General features: G+C 36.6%; 1 protein-coding gene across 13 annotated transcripts in view; it reads left to right on the top strand.

Annotated features, from left to right (window-relative positions):
• Window positions 1-23,584, top strand: part of FANCC (FA complementation group C) — a 284,485-nt gene that overhangs the window by 202,855 nt on the left and 58,046 nt on the right. For all 13 annotated transcript variants that reach the window (XR_010407814.1, XM_064579759.1, XM_064579761.1 and 10 more), the window contains one exon: window positions 12,211-12,375. Coding sequence is in view for 12 of the 13 variants with exons in the window: in XM_064579759.1 (XP_064435829.1) it covers window positions 12,211-12,375 (165 nt within the window). In the remaining variant the exon portion in view is untranslated. The remainder of the gene's footprint in view (window positions 1-12,210; window positions 12,376-23,584) is intronic.

The raw sequence follows: 23,584 nt of genomic DNA, 5'->3' as shown, positions 1-23,584 counted from the left end.
TACCAGACCATCTCCAAAGGCAAGAGAAGCAAAAGCAAAACAACTATTGGGACTTTATGAAGATAAAAAAGCTTTTGCACAGCAGAGGAAACAGTCAACAAAACTAAAAGGCAACCTACTGAATGGGAGAAGATATTTGTCTTGTCATATAAGGGGCTAGTATCCCAAATCTATAAAAAATTAATCAAACTCAACACCCAAAAAAACAAAAAAATCTAGTCAAGAAATGGGCAGAAGAGATGAACAGACATTTTTCCACAGAAGACATACAAATGGCCAACAGACACATGAAAAACTGCTTAATATCATTCGGCATCAGGGAAATACAAATCAATACCACAATGAGACACCACCTCACAGTGGTCAGAATGGCTGAAATGAACAACTCAGGAAACAACAGATGTTGCCAAGGATGCGGAGAAAGGGCAACCCTCTTACATTTTTGGTGGAAATGCAAACTGATGCAGCCACTTTGGAATACAGTATGGAGGTTCCTCAAAAAGTTAAAAATAGAGTTACCGTACAACCCAGCAATTGCACTACTAGGTATTTATGCAAAGGATACAAACAGTGATTTGAAGCAGCAATGTCCACAATAGCCAAACTATGGAAAGGGCCCAGATGTCCATTGACAGATGAATGGATAAAGAAGAGGTGGTACATATATATATATATATATATATATATATACAGTAGAATATTATTCAGCCATCAAAAAGAATGAAATCTTGACATTTACAACAATGTGGTTGGAACTAGAGGGTATTATGCTAAGCGACATAAGTGAGAGGAGCACAAATACCATATGATTTCACTCATATGTGGAATTTAAGAAACAAAACAGATGAATGTAGAGGAAGGGAAAGAAAATTAAAATAAGACAAAGCATAGAGGAAGGAAATCATGAGACTCTTAATTATAGAAAACATACTGAGGGTTGCTGGAAGGGAGGTGGTGGGCAGATGGGGTAATTGGGTGATGGGCATTAAGGAGGGCACTTGAAGTAATGAGCACTGGGTGTTGTATGCAATTGATGAATGACTAAATTCTACCTCTGAAACTAAGAATACAGTATATGTTAATTAAATTGAATTGAAATAAGAAACTTAAAAAAAAAAAAAGAATGAGACTACTATGAACAATTATACTGTAACAAATTGGATAACCTAGAAGAAATGGTTAACTTTTTTATAAACATACAACCTACCAAGAGTGAATCATAAATTTAAAAAATCTGAACAGATCTATAACGGGAAGGAGATTGAATCAGTAATCAAAAACTTTCCAACAAAGAAAAGCCCAGGACCAGATGGTTTCACTAGAGTTTTCTACTAAATATTTAAAGAATTAACACCAATCCTTCTCAAACTTTTTCAAGTAATTGAAGAGGAGGGTACATTTCAAAACTCATTTTATGAAGCCAGCATTACTGTGAAAGCAAAGGTAGATAAAGACAGTAGAAGAAAAGAAAACTGTAGACCAATATTCGTGATGAATATTGATGATGTGTAAAAATCCTCATCAGTATACAAGCAAACCAAACTCAGCAATACACTAAAAAGATTATGCATATGGTCAAGTGGGATTTATTCCTAGCATGCAAAGATGGTTCAACATACAAAAACCAATTAGTGTAATACACCATATTAGCTGAATGGTGGAGAAAACCACATCATGATAATTTTAATTAAATCAGAAAAAACTTTCTGATAAAATTCAACACCCTTTCATGATAAGAAAATTCAACAAATCAGGAATACAAAGAAACTACTTCAACAAAATAAAGACCATGTGTGAGAAGGCTGCAACTAGCATCATCCTTCATGGTGAAAGACCAAAATTTTTTCCTTCTAAAATCAGAAACAAAGCAAGGATACCCTCTCTTACCACTTCTTTTTAACAAAGTACTGGAAGTACTAGAGCAATTGGGCAAGACAAAGAAACAAAAGGCATCCAAATTTTATTTTGTGTGTGTGTTTTTTTAAGATTTTATTTAGAGAGAGAGAGCGCGCTCGCACATGGGAGGAGGGGGAGAAGGGGAAGGAGAAGGAGAGAGAATCTTCAGCACAATCTGCGCTGAGGGTAGATCCTGACGCTCAGTCCCATCACCCTGAGATCATGACCTGAGCAGAAACCAAGAGTAGGACACTTAACTGAAGAGCCACCGATGTGCCCCAAGGCATCCCAAATTTTTTTTTAAGATTTATTTATTTAGTTTAGAGAGAGAATGAGCAGGGGGGGAGGGACAGAGGGAGGAGAGAGAGTCCCAAGCTGACTGCATACTGAGCATGGAGCCCTGCAGTGGGTCTTGATCTCAGGGCCTTGAGGTCGAGACCTGAGCCCAAACCCATGGTTGGACATTTAACCAACTGTACCACCCAGGCACCCCTCAAGGCATCCAAATTTTAAGGGACAGTTTATTGTTTGTAAATGACGTGATCTTATATGTACAAAAGCCTAAAGACTCCACAGAAAAACTGTTAAAACTAATAAATGAATTCAGTAAAGTTACAGGACGCAAAATCAATACTCAAATATCAATTGTGTTTTTATACACTAACAGCAGTCCAATAAGAGATTTTTTAAAAGCCCATTTATAATAGCATCAAAAAGACAAAATATCTAGGAATAAATTTAATCAAGGAGATGAAAGACTTGTATGCTACAAACTACAAAACATTGCTGAAAAACATTAAGTATGTCAGAAATACATGAAAAGGCATTGTGTTGAGGGATTGAAAGATTTAATATTGTCAAAATGTCCATACTACCCCAAGCAGTCCATAGATACAGTGCAGTCCTATTAAAATCCAGATGGCATTTTTCTTTTGCAGAAATGGAAAAAAAAAAAAAGCCCTAAAATTCATAAAGAATCTTAGAGAACCCCAAATAGCCAACAACCTTGTAAAGAAAAACAAAGGTAGAGGACTCACACCTCTGGATTTGAAAACATATCTCAAGGCTACAGTTATTAAGCCACTTTGGTACTGGTATAAAGCCAGACACAGAGACCCATGGAATAGAATAGGAAGGAAGTTGCAAAAAGATACCTGTAATGTCATAAAACAATACACACATATAAAGTAAAAGTGTTAAAACTAGACAGAAAGGACTCATATCATTAGGGGAGTGCCAGGTCCTGGGAAGGAGAAGAGGAAATGGGACAGGAGAAGGGTATTTTTTTTTTTTTCCCCTTAGGAGAAGGGTATTTCAACTATAATTGAAACATTCTTATTTCTTTAAAACCTCAACTAGAAATAACAATAAAATGTTAGCGTTGTAAAAATCTTGGCAATGAGTACACAGTTGATGTTATAGTAATTCCCTATGTTTTGTTTTGTTTTTTAATAAGCATGTATTCTTTTTTTTTTTTAAGATTATTTATTTATTTATTTGAGAGAGAGAATGAGATAGAGAGCATGAGAGGGGGGAGGGTCAGAGAGAGAGGCAGACTCCCTGCTGAGCAGGGAGCCCAACGTGGGACTCGATCCCGGGACTCCAGGATCATGACCTGAGCCGAAGGCAGTCGCTTAACCAACTGAGCCACCCAGGCGCCCCTCCCTATGTTTTTGTATACGTCATAATTTTATAATTAAACTTTAAAAAATGAAAATACAGTGTTAGCTAGTAAAATCCTGAAAATTAAAAGATAATATTCATAATAAAGGAATAATTTCGTGCTTCAGATTCTTATTTCCAAAGTAGCAGGTGTAGTTCATGAAAAAACAATCATCTTTAATCAGCCTCCAATTGGTTAGTATTTATTCCTCTGTGCAGTATTTTCCCCCTTTATTTAAATCTTTTTGCACTGTACCCATTATTTGATTTTACTGGTCTTTCAGATTCTTTCTTTACTGAAGGATGTCCATGCTGGTACTCCAGCTGGCGGTAGCCGCAAGGATACAGTGGTGATTAACTTGGTTAGTAGTTTAAAAACATTTTTAGTCAAAGCAAGTCGGTGATGTAATTAGTAAAATTCTTAACTGAATTTACCAAGAGTATGAGATGCTTGTGCTAGTAGAATGTCCTCTGGACACTGGCACATCTGATACATTTCTAATTTGCTCTGTTGAATAGTGTTTACTATGGAGTCTTAATTTTTGAATGAATTTCAGAATTCAACAAGAAATGTCTTGCAGGTATTTTTTTGAATGTGTTGAGTTTTTAGAGAAATTCAATCTCTTGAATTAAGTTCATTTATACTTATCAGAAGATTGAATTTAAAAAGCAAGTTGAGGGCGCCTGGGTGGCTCAGATGGTTAAGCGTCTGCCTTCAGCTCAGGTCATGATCTCAGGGTCCTGGGATCGAGTCCCGCATCGGTCTCCCTGCTCCTTGGGAGCCTGCTTCTCCCTGTGCCTTTCTCTCTCGCTCTGTCTCTCATGAATTAAAAAAAAAAAAAAAAATCTTAAAAAAAAATAAAAATAAAAAGCAAGTTGATGCTCAGCATTCTTTTTGAGTCTCTTTATGAGCTTTTAAAGTCTTACTTTTAAGACCTCAAACCAGGAAGTTCTGTTCTCCATCCATAAAAGAACCTGGATCCCTTAAAGCTTATGTGAGACTCAGAACACATCTACAGTTCTCTAGTGAATTTTAAGTCCAACCAAGTGTGTTCTCTTGTCTCAAGTAGAAACTGATTTCATGAAATTGGTAGTGGAATGGCATCATGATAACATTTAAAAGAGCTGCCAAACATGCTGGAGCCATTATAGTTGTTGCTATCATAAGTTATAATAATAACTACAGTAGGCATCATTATAATGTGTAAATTTCTCCTACTATATGTATATATATGTGTGTGTGTGTGTGTGTATGAAGTTTTCTGTACATTTTTAAGATTTAAAAGTCAAAAAAGTTGAATAAGAATATACTATAGTACGCAGACTACTTTCTGGTATACTTGAATGTAGATATTCCCCTATTTATGAGACTTAAATTTTATCATTTTCTTTCCCCTAGGAAGACTTAAAATGTTAAAGCCACCAAGAGCCTCTTAAACACCATATAAGCAATGCAATTCTGTTTTTCTCTGTGTTGTTAATAGAGGGCATCTTACTTTTTTTTTTTTTTCATTTTTTTGCTACTTAAATCTTTTTTTTTTTTAGATTTTATTTACTTTTGAGAGAGAGCGCATGAGTGGGGGAGGGCAGAGGGAGAAGCAGACTCCCTGCTGGACAGGGAGCCTGATGTGGGACTCAATCCCAGTACCCTGGGATCATGACCTGAGCTGAAGGCAGAGATTTAACTGACTGAGCCACCCAGGCGACCTCTACTTAAATCTTTAAAGTTCATTTCAAAAGACTCAAAAGTCTTGTAGAAAATATAGAATTAATCTCATAACTTCAATGCATACAGTGGCAGAGGAACAAAAAAATAGGAAAATCTGTTTGGTTTCCTTTTGCATTATTTTTAGAAGCCTGATAAATGGTCTTGTCATAGGATTTTAAATAGAATTTCACTTGCCACCAACTAAAATCAACAATTCAGTGACAGAATATTTAAATTCTCTCCTGTTCTTTGCCATAAACCGTCCAGAAGGAATGACATTCTGGACTTTGAGAGCATCATCAGTTTATCTTGTAGTTCTGTGGTTTGCTGCAGATGTTTTGGAAGCGTCAGTATAGCCACATGGGAATGATGTTTCCAGCAGTATATGGTTACTGTTGAGCCTTCTGCAGTTGAATTTTTGTGCAAAAATCATTTGGAAGTGCTGCTCTGGCAATCAATCAAGACATAATGCTTATCATAATCCAGTCTGGAAAGTGTTGCATAACTATAGTTGAAGTTGGACCTCCACATTCTGGCAAGCTTCAGACCAAAAGAGGGAGCCGTGAAGGCTGTGAGCACTTTGAAGCCCTTCAGAAGATCATCAGTTGACCTTGCCTGCATTTTGATAGAACCAAGAACTGCTGAAATTTATATGAGACTTTAGAATTTTTCAGGAAAATTCTCTTGGACCTTTTCAGCCTAATTGAGAGATACAATCTGCAGACCATAAATTTCAGTGCTTGATAAATGCCCTTGGTGCCAGGATTGTCTTCTCCACTCACCTAGTCACCAGTGATGGTCTCTGACTCCTCTCTTTTAAGGTAATGAGAGGATGGTAAGAATTTTAAGATAATGAGAGAAAAGTTGGACTTACAGGTCTTTTAGAGAGGAGGATTGTTGAAGGGCAAGATCACTACCTCCCTGCTTCTTTATTTCAGAGTTCTGGATTTACTATGAGTACACATAACTCTTTTTCCATTTCTCAAACATTCTCAGAACCCTTATTCTATGCAAAATATTCTACATTCTGTGCAAAATATACAAAAAACCTTCCACATTCCACACACAACAACAACTCTCCCTTTCTCCTATCCTACCCAGTAAGTTAATAAGTTCCAAAAATTTAAGGTATTTACAACTCAAGCTAAATCTCTCTTTTCATTAAACTGAGATGATGGACTTGAAAACGTTAACTATTTTTAGATCTAAAACCACCTTGGTGGTGGGTTAAAGAAAGATGGTAGAGCACTGTGGAAGATACCTGTTGTTAAAGAGACCTCAGTCATTTAGGAAAGTGGTACAGAACAAGAAGTGAATTTTAGAAAAGGTGATTATTTGAGGAGAAGAGACGAACTGTTCACACATGAGAAGAAATCATTTTGTAGTTTGACAAAAATTTATTTCTGTGAGAATTTTACAGTTGATTATCAAGAATATAATACAGCTCAACTGAAAGTTTATAGGAATTAACTAACAAAAAATAAATCTTAAATACAGTTCTATCATGTCTCCTTAAAGTATTCAGGTTATTACTGGAGATTGATACCTTATTCTGGGGACTGCTACTGAAGAAGTAGTGTACAGCAGCATTTCTCAGGCTTCAGTGTGCATAAGGATCATCTCATGTTAAGATGTTAACAAGCAGAGGGCACCTGGGTGGCTCAGTCAGTTAAGCGTCTGCCTTTGGCTCAGGTCATGATCCCAGGGTCCTGGGATTGAGTCCCATACAGGGCTCCTTGCTCCCCAGGGAGTCTGCTCCCTCTGCCCCTCCCCCCTGCTCGTGCTTGCTCGTGTGCTCTCTTTCTCTCTCTCTTGCAAAAATAAATAAAATCTTAAAAAAAAAGATATTAACAAGCATATTTTTTGGCCCCACTCATAGGGATGCTGATGCTGATGATTCTGAGGACCATATTTTTGGAGTAACTCCGATATAGAGTGCTTGGCCAGATCCTGAAGATTAAAGTACAAGACCTGGGGCACCTGGGTGGCTCAGTGAGTTAGGCATCTGACTTTTGGTTTTGGCTCAGGTAATGATCTCATGATCTCATGGGTCATGGGGTCGAGCCCCACATCATCGGGCTCTGCTCAGCGGGGAGTCTGCTTGGAGATCCTCTCTGCCTGCCCCTCCCCCCACTCATGCATGTGCTCTCACTTGCATTCTCTCTCTCTGTCCCAAATAAAAATAAATTTTTTTAAATAAAATAAAGTGTAAGACCTATGAAGAAGAGTGGCTCTCCTAATCTAATCAGATGAAAATGTAATGCAAGAGACTAAATCAAGTGATGAACTAAGTTCATACATGGCCTGGCATTCGCTTTATACTCCAACTCCTAGAAATGATGGGGGCATTTTTAACAATTAAGTATATAATGCTGTAAAACAAGGGAGCATTTGACAACCCACAAATTACAGGAAAGGCTTCAAATAGCAGGTAGTGGGATATTTTTGAAGGAAAATATCACAGCCCACAAAGCTTGCAAGAGAGGACTACTGCAAAGGTAAAAGTAACGCTGGGGTGGATTCATGGAACAGGAGGGTACAAGGCAGCCAACAAGACAGCTTGTTGGGACTACTGCAATTCACATAATCCAACTATGGGCTGGGTCCTCATACACTCCTCCTTATCCACTGCCTTCAAACAAGAGACAACAGAAATGTCCTGTTTCCAGCAGGAAGGAGGGAGGAAGATTTGGAGAAGTAAGCACCAAATGGCTATTAATTCCCAACAATTCTGGGGGTGCTCCAATGTGCAGAGTGTGATTTATTGGCAACTCCAACCAGCACTACATCCGGACCTCCAGAGGAAGCTATAGTAAAAGACATTCCTGGGGAGGCTAATGGGGAATCCCAAATTCCAGAAAGAGCAAACAAAAAAATCACCAGATACTCATGGAAAACCAACACCATGAAGAAAAATGAACTAAATGCAACAAAACAGAAGATGCAAATACACTAATTAAATGGATTATGTTGGACAAACAAGTGTTTTTTTTAAAGGTATAATTAATTGCCCTAAGAATAATAAGAGAAACTTCCAAATCCTTGAAATACGAATAAATTGGTTACATTTCTAAAAAGGGGACTTATAGGAAAAAATGAATAAAAGGCTAAAGAGATAGAGCTGAATAACAAATAATGACTTCAAAGACTGAGCCAAATAGTTCTCCTAGGAGAAAGTACAGAAGGACAGAGAAGTAGAAAGTAAGAAGGTGGGGTTTTTTGGTTTTGTTTTTCCTTTTTAATATAAGAGATCAGAGTGGGTTATGGGGGAAGATGATGGGGTAAGAAGGGCCAGGAATCCACCTCTTTACTTAGACCAAAACTTTACTAAGAGACTCTGCCTGATGTTAACTGTTTTGGAACTCTCGAGTCTGCTTGAAGACTTGCAGCTTTGGGGGGATGGTTTGGCCAGTAAATTTCAGCTGTTATCATGATAGAGACTACCCATCACCAATCCCCTAGACACATGATGGGCAGCTGTACCTGCATTCCTAGACAGGCTTGTAGTAGGAGGGGTGGGCAGTGCTTGATGAGTTTTGGTCTAGTATCAAAAGATAATATGCACAGTTATATGAAGAGGCTATTAAAATACTCCTGCCTTTGAAAACTATATATCTTTGTGGGGCTAGGCTTTATTCATATACTTTGCTCAAAACATAGTGCAACAGATTGAATGCAGAAATGTGTACAAGAATCCAAGCGTCTTCTTTCAGGCCATATAGTAAGATTTACAAACATTTAAATGAGTGCCACTCTTCTCACTATTTTATTTTTGTCTTGTAAAATACTGTTATGTTTAACAAAAAATGTTATTCATGTTAACATCTAATGAGTTTATCATTGTTACTTTTAGTGAATAAGTATTTTCAAGTGTCTCTGCTTTAATTTCAAACATCATAAATGTTGAAAGTTACAACCTCATAAACAAAAGTTCTTTGGTATTCTCAGTAATCTTTAAGTTAAAATTCAACACGCTGAGAATCTCCTGACCTCTACACAATTTCTATCCCAGACCCCCTGAAGAAGGGGAAGGGCTCAGGGAGACCTATCTTGTGATGTATCGTCAATAAAGTATACTGTACCCAGCTCAAAAAAAAAAAATACATGTATATATAAGCAGACCAGCAGTGGTCACCAGATATTTAAGGAAATCATATTAAGCATATAATATGAAAAAATAGCAATACAAATAAATTATTCAAAGAAAAGACTATCTCAAGTAAATTAATATTAGTGCCTGCATAAAAATAAAAGGTAACATTATATCCATTAAATAAGAACAGGATGCTATTTTTTTAAAAAAAGGAACATCTAGGCTATTAAAAAAAACTTCTTGTAAATGAATCACGAGAGATGAAAACCATAATAAAAGGATTGGGAGGTGCCCGGGTGGCTCAGTGGGCCTTCGGCTCAGATCATGATCCCAGGGTCCTAGAATCGAGCCCCGCATCAGGCTCCCTGCTCAGCAGGGAGTCTGCTTCTTCCTCCCACTCTGCCCCTCTCCCCCTGTTCATGCTCTCTCTCTCAATAAGTAAAATCTTTTTAAAAAAAAGGATTGAAAGATAAATTTGAACAGTTCTTTCAAAATCTAGAGTAAAAAGACCAAGAAATGAAAAATAAGACAGAAAAGTGTCCAGGAAGTTCAATATTCAAAAACATTGGAGTTCTCATAAAGAGAGAACAGATAAAAGAATAGATAGAAAATTATCAAAGAAACAATCCAAGAGAACTTTTCTGGTTTAAGCTCCACTGAGTGCCCAGCACAATGAATAAAAATAAATCCATACCAACACACATCAGTGTGAAATTTCAAAGAGAATTTCCAAAAGCCTCAAGGGAGTAAAAACAAGACTTATATAAAGAATAAAGATTCATAATAGCATGGGCCTTCTCAGGAACAACACTGGAAGCTAGAAGACAGTGGAACTACACCTTCACGATTTCGTTGGAAAATTATAAGATTTCTGTACTCAGCCAAAGTATCAATCAAGTGTGAACGTAAAATAAAGATATTTCGAGACATGCAAAGTCTCAAATACTTTATCTCTCATCTACCTTTTCCCACATAAGAAGAATGAACCAAGAAAGAAAAAGATACAGTGTTCAGGAAAGAAGTGAAGAAAATCCCCAGGACAGAGATCCCAAGATGATAACTGTACAGAGGGAATAAAAAGTGACCTGCCTGGATTGGAACAGGTCAGAGGGTTCTAGGAGAAACTTCTTTTAAGATGATGAGAGTGGTAGAATGTCAGATATATTTGAATGTAGTGCAAAGAGATTATGCACTTGGGTTGGAGTTTGGGAAAAAGGAAACTGGTCATCTTTTGGAGTGCAATTTAATATGCAAATGCTGACACAGGGTCCCAGATAGGCATGTGCGAGGATACCACTGTAGCAGTGTCTGTAATGGTGAGAAATCAGAAATAACCTAAATGTCTATAAATAAGGACATTGTCAAATTACAGAACACACATATTTGTTTAATAATAGGCAGCAAGTAAAAAAAAATGGGGGACAGCTTTTTGTTTTCTGTTGTGGTTCCATTTGTTTTTCAGAAAACACAAGACTAAATTTCTAGATTTATGATTATATATGAATATAACTAGAAAAAGATCTAATAGCCTGTATCTCAAACTTTCATTGTATCGATCTCTAGTTTTTTATTCATTTAACATCTATTTCTTGAGCATGTAATATGTGTAAGGAGTTGGTTCCTTCATGCTGGGACTGGAGCAGAGAGCAAAACAGAAAAAAGGACATGTCCTGATAAAGCTGATATCCTAGGAGGAAGAAACAGATGATGAAAAATAAATACATTATAGGTCAGGTGATGAAAAGTACTCTGAAGAAAAGTAAAACGGTAAGATAGATAGATGGGATGGGAGGGCACTTTCTATGTTTAAGCTCTGCTGTCCAGTGGTGCTTCCTGCAGTTATGGACAAGTTCTGGAAATTTGCAGTGTCTAATACTATAAGCCACTAGCCTCATGTACCCGCTGAGCATTTGTTATAAGGCTGGTGCAACTGATAAATGGAATTTTAAATTTTATTTCATTTGAATTTAAATTACCACATGTGGCTCACTGCTACCATATTGGTCAGTGCATTTGAATGGGTAGTCAGGGATGCCATCACGTGAATAAGGCAACACTTGAACTGAGACCTATACGAAATGAAGGAGCTAGCCATGGGTTCCAGGCAGAATGAAAACCAGAACCTCATCTGGAGTAGTTGGAGAAGTCCTGTAAGGCTGCAGGATGAGTAAGGGAAAGAGTAGAAGAAAATGAAGCCAGAGAAACAGAAGGGGCCACCATCATGGAAGGCCACAGCGGCCAGTATAAGACTTTGCTTGTTCTCTGAGGTGGGAAGCCATTGCAAAGCTTTGAGCAGACAAGTGAAGTGATCTGAATTTTTAAAGGGTTGCTGGAACTATTCTGATGATAAACATTGGGGATGAGGGCAGAAGTAGGGAGAAAGTTAAAAGGCTCCTACAGTAACTCAGACCACAGGTGATGGTGAATTAGTGGGTAGTGATGGAGTGTAGAGGTCATCAAATGAATTAACAGTATTTACTGCTGGTTGGTAAGGCGCACGAGAAAGGGGGGACCTTGAAGGGCTTTCACCTGAGCAAATGAGATCAGCAGCACTGGGGAAGAGAACATTTGGAGAAGGAATTCAAGAGTTCTGTTTGGGGCATGGTAAATTGGAGGTGCCTGTAGATAGTTATGCCAAAGTCCTGACAGTAAGTGATGTCAAAATGGGAAATTCAACTAAAGGATTTCTTCCTGGAGAGTTGAGTAAGAGAAAGGTTCATTGATGGTGTTAGCCTTCTTTATGTGAGAGACAAAGCAAGTAACTTGTCATCAGTCTTCAGCATGAAGATTTTCTGTCTTTAATTACACGTGGCTCTAAGATTTGGATAATTATTTCTTATTTATTCCATAGAATGGTTCCTGAAAAAATAAGGTTCCTGTCACGAGTTTGTATACCACTTGTAACTCTGCCAGATATTGAACCCCTGGTGGAGGCTCTGCTCACCTACCATGGACATGAACCTCAGGAAGTGCTCTGGCCTGAGTTCTTTGATGCTGTGAATGAGGCCTTTCTGCTGTAAGTGATGTCCATTTACTCTCAATTAGCTTTGTTTTTCCTTTCTTAGAATGCTTCAGTATATTGGAAATGCAGTTTTCAAACTTTTGGTTTCAGCACCACATTATTGAGGATCCCATAAGCTTTTTTTTTTTTTTAATGTGGGTTTTATTTATCAATATTTTACCATGCTTGAAATTAAAACAAGTTTTAAGAATATTTATTACTTCATTTAAAAATAATAAATTGATTACATGTTCACACAAATAGCATATTTTTATGAAAAAGTGATCTTTTCCAAGAAGAAAATTGTTTACAGGAATGGCATTGTTTTACATTTTTGCACATCTCTTTATTATCTGACATAAGACAGCTGGTTCTCATATGTGTTTCTGTTCAGTCTGACGTGATATGTTGTTTTGGTTTAAGTATATGAAGAAAATTCAGCCTCACACAGATACATAGTTGGAAAAGACAAGAATATTGCAGTAGCCATTTCAGATAATTGTGGATTTTCTCCTTGGATAGATACCTCACCAAAGTTTGAAAATGGTAGTGTTTTAAGGTTAGTTGCTATGCAGAATCTGAAATTATAACAGTGAGCTTTTCATACTGTTAAATTAAAACCCATTGAATGTCTGAGGAATACTTTTTTGTTTGGTTGGGGGTTTTTTGGTGGTATACTTTTAATAGCTCTTCTGCCCAAGCAGGATTTTGTAGCCTGGTTTTTGAATGCATGCTTCATTTGGGAAATACTGGTTTATTAAGTTATGCAGATCTTCTAAACCTGACATACTTCATTTTATAGCATCAACACTTTCATTCTTGTCAGCACCAATCTCATCAGAAATATCTTTAGGTATTAGGAAGCTTTTCAAGCTCACATTGGCAGGAACAAATTCTCCAAGATTAAAATTTCTACTTAAAAACTCAAATTTATCATTGGCTACAAAATACTGTCATTTGTTTTCCTTGAGGTACAAAGGTCATTTCACTAATTTTTGAGAAAGTATGTGCCAAATACTCAATTCTGAGTAACCACTGTTTGTCTGCCATTCTTTCAAGTAAATTTCCATTACAAAAAGGTGGCTAGTTGATCTTGCAGCTCATACAGTTGCAAGTGCTTTTCCTCCAGACAACCATCCTGATTTGTTATGCAGCAGAAGTGCAGTATGCATGCTTTCCTTTTCACCACACAGAATGTTTTTTTATAAAAAGTATTCTCAAGTGTAAAATTTAGTAAAGTTAATATTTTATACTGCTTCCTCAAACACATTTTTGTGTGAAACTGGCACTGTTATTACCGTATGTAGTAGTGAAGAATACAGTGACTACTTCCTCTGCTTGACTCATGCTGGGCACAGTAGTTTTACTTGCTAGTGCTTTTGCACTGTGAGTGCAAATATCAACACAGTTGTTCCAGGAAAAACCATGAGATTCAAAATAGTTATTTAACACTTTAAGTATTTCTCTACCCTGTGTGTGTACTGCCCTGCTCATTTAACAGAACTCCTGTTCTCCGTGTTGATACGAGATGAATACAACCAACACAGCTAGTTCAGCCATATCGAGAGGTCTACTTTTAAGGCAGAAGTATAATTCTTTTGATGAAATATTAACATTACATCTGTGTTCGAATTATTTAATTCCTTTTTGTTTCCACTCTGAATGATTGATCTCACAATTGATGCCACAGTAAGCTAGCACCAAAATAGTATTTGAAAACATTCTATTCAATAAGGCATAATAAGGTAAATTAGTAACATCTATGAAACCAAGGGAAAGATAGCTTTCTTCATATTTGCTTTCACTTACAGTTTAGCCCCGTTCCTTTGGTGTACACGTCTCCCTGTCATGAGTCGGGGAAATCTTTGGTGTATTGGTTTCATCTTTTCCCAATGAAACAGCTGTGGATGAGAAAGCAAATCTTTTCATTCTCCTTCGTAAAGTAAATGTTCCATTCTTAGATGTTAGAAAATATATTATAAATGAATTTTATTTTTTAATAAAATATCAAATTATAAGAAGATCTAAAATATGTTATATATTTGTGAAGTATATATAAATATACTTAGATCTAAAGTAATTCAGATAAAATTTAGACTTTTCAAAAAATTTTTAAATATTATTGCACAATTAGACAACAAAGTGTACTTGCTTCTTGTTATGTTTCCCTGTAGGCTCAAGAGGAAATACTAGTTTACTTATTTACTTACTTACATTTACCACTCCCCGCTTTATTGAAATATAATTGACATACAACATTGTGTAAGTTTAAGATGTACAAGTTAATTTGATACACTTTTATATTGCAAAATGATTACCACCATAGCTTAGCTAACACCTTCATCATGTCACATAATCACCATTTCTTTTTTGTGGTGAGAACATTTAAGATCTACTCTTAGGATCTTTCAAATATATCATACTGTATCAACTATAATCACCATGCTGTACATTAGATCCCCAGGATTTATTCATCTTACAACTGGAAATTTGTACTCTTTAACATCTTCAGCATCTCCCCATTTCACCACACCCTAGTTCCTGGTAACCATCTTTCTAGTCTCTGTTTCTGAGTTCAGCTCTTTTAGATTCCACATAAAGTGATACCATATGGTATTTGTGTTTTTCTCTTTGACTTATTTCACTTAACATAATGCCCTTAGGTCCATCCATGTCACAAACTGCAGGATATTCTTGCAGTTTGTGTCTGAATAATATTCCAGTATATAAATATACCACATCTTCTTTATCCATTCATCTACTGATAGACACTTAGGTTGTTTCCATATCTTGGCTATTGTGAATGCTGCAGTGCACATGGACGTACAGTACATCCTGTTTTCATTTCCTTGGATATATACCCAGAAATGGGATTGCTGGATCATAGAATAGTTTTAATTTTCCATGATGGCTGCACAAATATACATTCCCACCAACAGTGCACAAGGGTTCCCTTTTCCCCACATCCTCACCAACAGTTGTTATTTGTTGTCCTTCTGATTCTAGCCATTTGGACAGGTGTAAGGTGATATCTCATTGTGGTTTTAATTTGCATTTGCCTGATAATTAGTGATGTTGAGCATCTTTTCACTTGTCTGTTGGCCATCTGTCTTTTTTGGAAAAATGTCCATTCAGGTTCTCTGCCCATTTTTTAATTGGACTATTTTTGAGTTATGTGTGTGTGTGTGTGTGTGTGTGTGTTGAGTTGTAGAAGTTCTTTATATATTTTGGATGTTAGCCCCTTATCAGGTATATCATTTGCAAATATCTTCTCCCATTCAGCAGGTTGTGTTTTCATTTTGCTGTGCAAAAGCTTTTTACTTTTGTATAGTCCCAGTAGCTTATTTTTGCTTTTGTTTCCCTTGCCCGAGGAGATATATCCATGAAAATGTGGCTAAGGCTGATGTCCAAGAGATTACTGCTATGCTTTCTTTTAGGAGTTTTGTTGTTTTAGGTCTCACAGTTAGGTCTTTAATCCATTTGAGTTTATTTTTACGCATGGTGTAAGAAAGCTGTCCAGTTTTCTCAGCACCATTTGTTGAAGAGACTCTTTTTTACTTATTGTATATTCTTGTCTCTTTTGTAGATTAATTGACCATATAAGCATGGGTTTATTTCTGGGCTCTCTATTCTGTTCCACTGATCTGTGTCTGTTTTTGTGCTAGTACCATAGTGTTTTGATTACTATAGCTTTGTAGTATATCTTGAAATCTGTGACTGTGGTATCTCTAGCTTTGTTGTTCTTTCTCATGATTGCTTTGGCTATTCAGAGTCTTTTGTGGTTCCATACAAATTTTAGTATTATTTTTCTAGTTCTTTCCCAAGTTCAGTTATTGAAGAGACTGTCCTCTCCTCATTTTATATTTTTGGCTCCTTTGTCATAGAATGACCATATATGCATAGCTTTATTTTGAGGCTATCTGTTCTATTTACTGATCTGTATGCCTTTTTTTATGCTAATACCATACTGTTTTAATTATTACAGCTTTGTAAAATAGTATGAAATCAGGGAGCATGATGACTCCAGCTTTGTTCTTTCTCAAGATTACTTTGACTCTTTGGGGACTTCTGTGGTTCCCTATAAATTTTAGGATTGTTTGTTCTATTTCTGTGAAAACTGCCATTGAAATTTTGATAGCAGTTGCATTGAATATATGGATTGCTTTGGGTATATGGACATTTTAACAATATTAATTCTTGTTAGGTTTTTGAAGATATTCTTTATCAGTTTGAGAAAATTATCCTCCATTCCAGTTTACTGAGTTTTTGTATTGAATTGGTTTCGATTTTATCAAATACTTTTTCTGCATCTATTGATACGATCGCATGACTTTTCTTTTTCAGCCTGTTGATGTGACTGATAACATTAACTCATTTTCTTTTTTTATTTTTATTTTTTAAGATTTTATTATTTGACAGAGAGAGACAAAGCGAGAGAAAGAACACAAGCAGTGGGAGAGGGAGAAGCACGCTTCCTGCGGAGCAGGGAGCCCAATGCAGGGCTCGATCCCAGGACCCTGGGATCATGACCTGAGCCGAAGGCAGACGCCTAAAACTGAGCCACCCAGCCACCCCAACATTAACTCATTTTCAGAAGTTAAACCAGCCGTGCATACCTATGACAAATTCCACTTGGTCATGATGTATAATTCTTTTTATACACTATTAGATTCAATTTGCTAATATTTAGTTGAGGATTTTTACTTCTATGTTAATCAGAGATATTGGTTTCTAAGGTTTGTTTTGTGTTTCTTTTTTCTCTAAGTTTTTTTATAATGTTATTGTCTGCTTTTGGTATTAGTATATTTCTGGCCCCAGAAAAAGAGTTAGGAAGTATTTCCTCTGCTGTTCTCCCCTGAAAGAGATTGTAGAGAATTGCTACAATTTCTTCCTTGAATGTTTAGTAGAATTCAGCAGGGCCTGGTGCTTTCTTTTTTGAAAGGTTATTAAATGTTCATTTAATTTCTTTAATAGGTATAGGCCTATTCAGCATATTTCTTCTTATGTGAGTTCTGTTAGAATGTTATCTTTCAAGGAAGTAGTCTATTTCATTTAGGTTATCAAATTCATTGGCATAGAGTTTTTCATAGAGTTCCTTTATTATCCTCTTAATGACCATAGGATCTGTAATGATGTCTCCTCTTTTATTTCTGACATTAGTAATTGCTGTTCTCTCTCTCTCTCTTTTTTTTTAAATTAGCCTGGATAGAGACTTAATTGATTTTATTGATCAATTCCAAGAACCAGCTTCTGGTTTCATTGATTTTTCTCTATTGATGTCCTGATTTCTATTTCATTGATTTCTGTTTTAATTCTTACTTTTTCTTTTCTTCTGTTTACTTTGGATTTAATTTGCTTTTCTTTTTCTAAATACCTCCCTGAGGTGGAAACTAGGTTATTGATTTTAGATATTGCTTATTTTCTGAGTGTGTATTTAGTGCTATAAATTTTCCTCTAAGCACTACTTTTGTTGCATCCCACAAATTTTGATAAATTTTATTTATCAACTTCATTGAAATCAATTTCATTTAGTTAAAAATAATTTTAAATTTCTCTTGAGGTTCTTGCTTGATCCATGTGTTACTTAGAAGTGTGTTGTTGAATCTTTACATAATTTGGGATTTTCAAGTTAATCTTTCTGTTACTGATTTCTAGTTTATAATAGAATTGTGGGGGCGCCTGGGTGGCTCAGTCACTAGCGTCTGCCTTTGGCTCAGGTCATGATCCCAGGGTCCTGGGATCAAGCCCCACATTGGGCTCCCTGCTCCACGGGAAGCCTGCTTCTCCCTCTCCCACTCCCCCTGCTTGTGTTCCCTCTCTCGCCAGATCTCTCTGTCAGATAAATCAATTTTAAAAATCTTAAAAAAAAAAGGGGGTGCCTGGGTGGCTCAGTCAGTTAAGCGACTGCCTTCGGCTCAGGTCATGATCCTGGAGTCCCGGGATCGAGTCCCGCATCGGGCTCCCTGCTCGGCGGGGGGTCTGCTCCCTCTGCCCCTCCCCCCTCTCATGTGCTCTCTCTCATTCTCTCTCTCTCAAATAAATAAATAAAATCTTTAAAAAAAAAAATCTTAAAAAAAATAATTGAATTGTGATCTGAAAGATGACATTGTATGATTTCTATTCATTTAAATGTGTGAGTGTGTGTTTATTTAGGTTTTTTGGGGGGGTTGTTTGTTTTTTAGAGAGAGAGCATGAGCAGGGAGGGGAGGGACATGGGGAGAGGGAGAGAGAGAATCCCAAGCAGGCTCCATGCTGAGTACAGAGCTGCAGGGCTCCATCTCACAACCCTGAGATCATGGACCTGAGCTGAAATTAAGAGTTGGATGCTTACCTGACTGAGCCACCCAGGCACCTCATGAAGGTGTGTTTTATAGCCCAGAATGTGGTCTATCTTAGTGAAGTTCCATGTGAACTTAAGAAGAATGCATATTCTGCTATGTTTAGATGAAGAATACTATAAATGGCAATATATACAGTTGATTGATGGTGTTGTTGAGTTACGTCCTTACAGATTTTCTACCTGCTGGATCAGTCTCTTTCTGATAGAGGGATGTTGAACTCTTCAGCTGTGATAGTGGATTCATCTACTTTGCAGTTCTGTTACTTTTTCCTCATATAATTTTACACTTCATTATTAGGCACATACAAGTTAAAGATTGTTGTATCTTCTTGGAGAATTTACGCCTTTATCAATATGTAATGAATTTCTTTATTCTTGATAACTGCTAGATTTGCAGCCTACTGTATCTGAAATTAATAGAGCTATTCCTGCTTTCTTTTAATTCGTGTTAGCATGGTATATTTTTCTCCATCCATTAGTTTTGATCTGTATGTTTCTTCATACTTAAAGTTGTTTTTTTGTAGACAAAATATAGTTGGGTCTTGTTTTTTGATCTACTCTGTTGGTCTCTATCTTTTAATTGGTACATTTAGACCATTGAGGTTCAAAGTGATTATTAACATAATTATCTTAATATCTATTATATTCCTTACTGTTTTATATTTGTTGCCCTTGGTATTTGTTCCTCTTTTTGTCTTCCACTCTTTCTCTGCCTTTTGTGGGTTTAATTGCACATTTAATATGATACCATTCTATCTCATCTTCTTTCTTAGCATATTCATTACACTTTCTTTTTTTACCTTTTTTAGTAATTACCCTAGAGTTTGCAATATACATTTATAGCTAATGCAAATCCACTTTCACATAACATTATATGTACCTCTTTACAGATAGTGAGTACCTTCTTTTTTAAAGATTTATTTATTTATTTATTTATTTGAGAGAGCGTGCAAGTTGAGGGAGGAAGAAGGACAAGCAGACTCCACACTGAGCATGGTGCCCAACTTGGGGCTGGATCCCATGACCCCGAGATCACAACCCCAGCCGAAACCAAGAGTTGGATGCTCAACTAACTGAGCCACCCAGGGGCTCCTATGAGTACCTTTAAATAACAAAATAATCCTAATTCCTTTTTTCTGTCTCTTGTATCATTGTCATTCATCTCATTTATATGAAGCACCCTAAGCATATATACACACATAAACATATATAATTGGGTACATTGTTCCTATTTATTATTATTTGAACAGTCTATTTTCTGTTACATCAGTTAAGAATAGGAAAAATAAAAGTTTTTATTTTGCCTTCCTTATTTTTTCTTTGATGTTCTTTTTTTAGGTCTGAGTATCTGACCTATGCTATTTTTCTTCTCTCTAAAGAACTTCATTTAATTTTTTTTTTACAGGTTAGGTCTACGGGCAACAAAACTCTTCAATTTTTGTCTGTCTGAAAAAGCATTTGTTTCTCCTTCACTTTGGAAGAGTAATTTCACAGGGTACAGAATTTTAGAAGGTGTATTTCTTTTTCTCTCAACACTTTAAATATTTCACTCCACTCTTTTCCTGCCTGCATGGTTTCTAAGAAGTTGGATATAATCCTATCTCTTTTCTCTATAGTTAAGATGTACGGGCGCCTGGGTGGCTCAGTTGGTTAAGCGTCCTACTCTTGGTTTTGGCTCAGGTCATGATCTCAGGGTCATGATATCAAACCCAGCATGGGGCTCTACACTCAGTGGGGAGTCTGCTTGAAGACTCTCTCCCTCTGCCCCTCCCCATACTTGCCCTCTCCCTCTTTCTCTCTCTCTCTCAAAATAAATAAATATTTTTTAAAAAAATGATGTATTTTCCCTCTGGCTTCTTTCAGGATTTTTTCCTTATCTTTGATTTTTTTTTGTAATTTCAAAATGATATGCTTAGTGCAGTCTTTTGTATTTATCCCACTTGGTGTTCTCTGGGCTTCCTGGAATTGTGATTTGGTATTGACATTAATTTGGGAAAATTCTTAGGCATTGTTTTAAAAAAATTTTATTTCTCTCTCCTCCTTCTCCTTCTAGTACACCCATTACACATGTGTTACATCTTTTATAGTTGTCCCACATTCCTTAGACATTCTGTTCTGTTTTTTCAGTCTTGCTTTTTGTTTTCAAGGTTCCCATGGATATATCCTCTAGCTCAGACATTCTTTCCTTAGCCAGTCTGTGGTCCACCAAAGGCATTCTTTATTTCTGTTGTAGTGGTTTTGATCTCTAGTATTTCTTTTTGTTTTTTTAAGATTCCCAACTCTGTTTACAGTGCCCATCTGTTCTTGCACACCATCTATTAAAGCTCTTAGCATATTAATCATCGTTGTTTTTAATTCCAAGTCTGATAATTCTAACATCTCTGCGTGTCTGGTTCTGATTATTGCTCTGTCTCTTAAAATTGTGGGGTGTTTTTCCTTTTGATATGCCTTGTCATTGTTTTCTTGATGTACTAGATATGTACTGGGTAAGAAGAACTGTAAATAGGCTTTTGTAGTTTGGTGGTGAGGTATGAGAGGAGGGGAAGTGGTCTATGGTCTTATAATTAGGTCTCAGTCTTTTAGTGAGCTTTTGTCCTGAACTGTGAACTTCACACAAGTTTCTCAGGGTTTTTTTTCCCCTTACTTAGAGGACAAATGCCCTGAGCTGGCTGGAATTGGTTATTTGCCTTCCCACAGGTCTTTTAGGCTCTGATAATACCACCGGAGGTTAGGCTCTGGTTAACCAGTTTTCCTTGAGGGCAGACCTTGTTAAGAACGGAGTGCTGTGGGCGCCTGGGTGGCTCAGATGGTTAAGTGTCTGCCTTCGGCTCAGGTCATGATCCCAGGGTCCTGGGATCGAGTCCCACATCGGGCTCCCTGCTCCTTGGGAGCCTGTTTCTCCCTCTGCTTCTCTCTCTCTCTCTCTCTGTCTCTCATGAATAAATAAATAAAATCTTAAAAAAAAAATCTTTAAAAAAAAAGAACGGAGTGCTGTATTCTATTCAAAACCTAAAGTAGAAGTAGATTTACTCCCAGTGTACTAAGAGAACCTGGTTAAGCTCCTGGAGGCAAATTTCGTAATATTGTGGGGGCCTTCCATGACTGGATCCCACTGGACTTTCTAACTGAGTTGTCCACACTGAGCCTCCAGCCCTTCACTAATTACAGTGCACGTTTTCCTACCTGGCACTGGTTCCTAGGGCAGTTTCTACTTGTGGCTCTCTACTCCAGTAAGTCACAATTTCTATTTGCTTATCTGTTTTTCAGTCTTAGGGGCCAAGGTTTGTCCTATGTCTATCTTAAGGATACAAGAAAAGTTGATTTTTCAGTGTGTTTTGCTTTGTACTTGTTAAGATAGGAGTGGTGACTTCCAAGTTCCTTTCATGTGCAACAGGAAATTGAAAGTCTCTATATGGTGTATTTGAAAATACATATGACTACAATAGCATTATTATATTTTAAAAAATTGATACTAATTCCTTAGCACCATCATGTATTTAGTCAGACAGTAAATTCTCTTGATTGTCTCAAAAATTTTTTTTTTTTTTTACAGTTGGTTCTTTTGGAGTCAGAGTCCAAAGTCTACATGTTGCATTTGGCTGATAGGTTCAAAAGTCTCTTTCAATCTATAGGTTCCCAATTTCTTTTTGTTTTGGTTTTGCAAAGTATTTGTTGAAATAATATGGTTGCTTTACCACACTCTTAGGTTACAGAGCATTCTACCATCTCAAGTGTGATAAAGGGTGCAAACCCCTTGCCCTCTTAATATGCATTCAATTTCTGTATGTATAATTTAGGCCTATTTTGTTATTTTCTGTTCTGGGTTTTTTGGTGGTTTTTTTTTTGGCCTATTGTATATTCACACACCAGTACCACTTTGTTTTAATGGTGGAGCCTTTCTTATACACCTATTATAAAATAAAGCTAGTTCTCCCTCATTTCTCTTCCTTTTCAGGGTTTTTCTGACAATTCTTACTTGTTTTATCTTCTTGTTGTTTTGTTTTTTTGTTTTTTGTTTTATCTTCTAAATAAACCTTGAAACCATTGTGTCTAGCTTCAGGAAAGATAGTTAATATTGTTTGGGGGAGGCTCATGTGAAATATATAGGTTAACTGAGAAAGAATTGGCATCTTTTCTGCATGAAGGCTTTCTGTCCACCTGTCCAAGAATACTTATGTCTTTCCATTTGTTCAGGTTTACTTTTTGATCTTAAAGGAGTGTTTTACATATTTTCCTCATATATAAGTTGTAATATATTTTACTCCTAAGGTTTTATTGTATTTTGGGGGGAGGGTTAGATTTTTTTTCTGTAACAAGTATATCTTCTCCCCATCTTTAAATTGATTTTTATTATATCATTGCATTTGGAGAATGAGCATCTCAAAATCACCATTTTTCTTTCAGTTAGTTCAGAGGAAGTAATTACCAATAGAGTATTTGCTGTTTTTCATATATAATTCTTAAAAATTAATGTAAGAATGTAAGTTTTAATTTCATTTTACATGAAGTCTTATAATACAGGAATTTGTTAAGGTAATATTTAGAAAAAGAAATAGAAGGTTAAATTATTTGATGTTGAAAAAAGTCCAAACAATTCTCATGGTTAAAAAATATAGTCTTGGGCGCCTGGGTGGCTCAGTTGGTTGAGCGACTGCCTTCGGCTCAGGTCATGATCCTGGAGTCCCTGGATCGAGTCCCGCATCGGGCTCCCTGCTTGGCAGGGAGTCTGCTTCTCCCTCTGACCCTCTTCCCTCTCATGCTCTCTGTATCTCATTCTCTCTGTCTCAAATAAATAAATAAAATCTTAAAAAAAAAAAATATATATATATATATAGTCTTTTTCTACCTACTGTAAACCTCTGTCACAATTTACCCAGTAAGCCT

The sequence above is a fragment of the Mirounga angustirostris genome, unplaced genomic scaffold (genome assembly GCF_029215605.1).
Source record: "Mirounga angustirostris isolate CCGP_5_RB_7025 unplaced genomic scaffold, mMirAng1.0.hap1 SCAF_15, whole genome shotgun sequence".
Taxonomy (NCBI): Eukaryota; Metazoa; Chordata; class Mammalia; order Carnivora; family Phocidae; genus Mirounga; species Mirounga angustirostris.
This window is presented reverse-complemented; position numbering and strand designations above follow the sequence as displayed.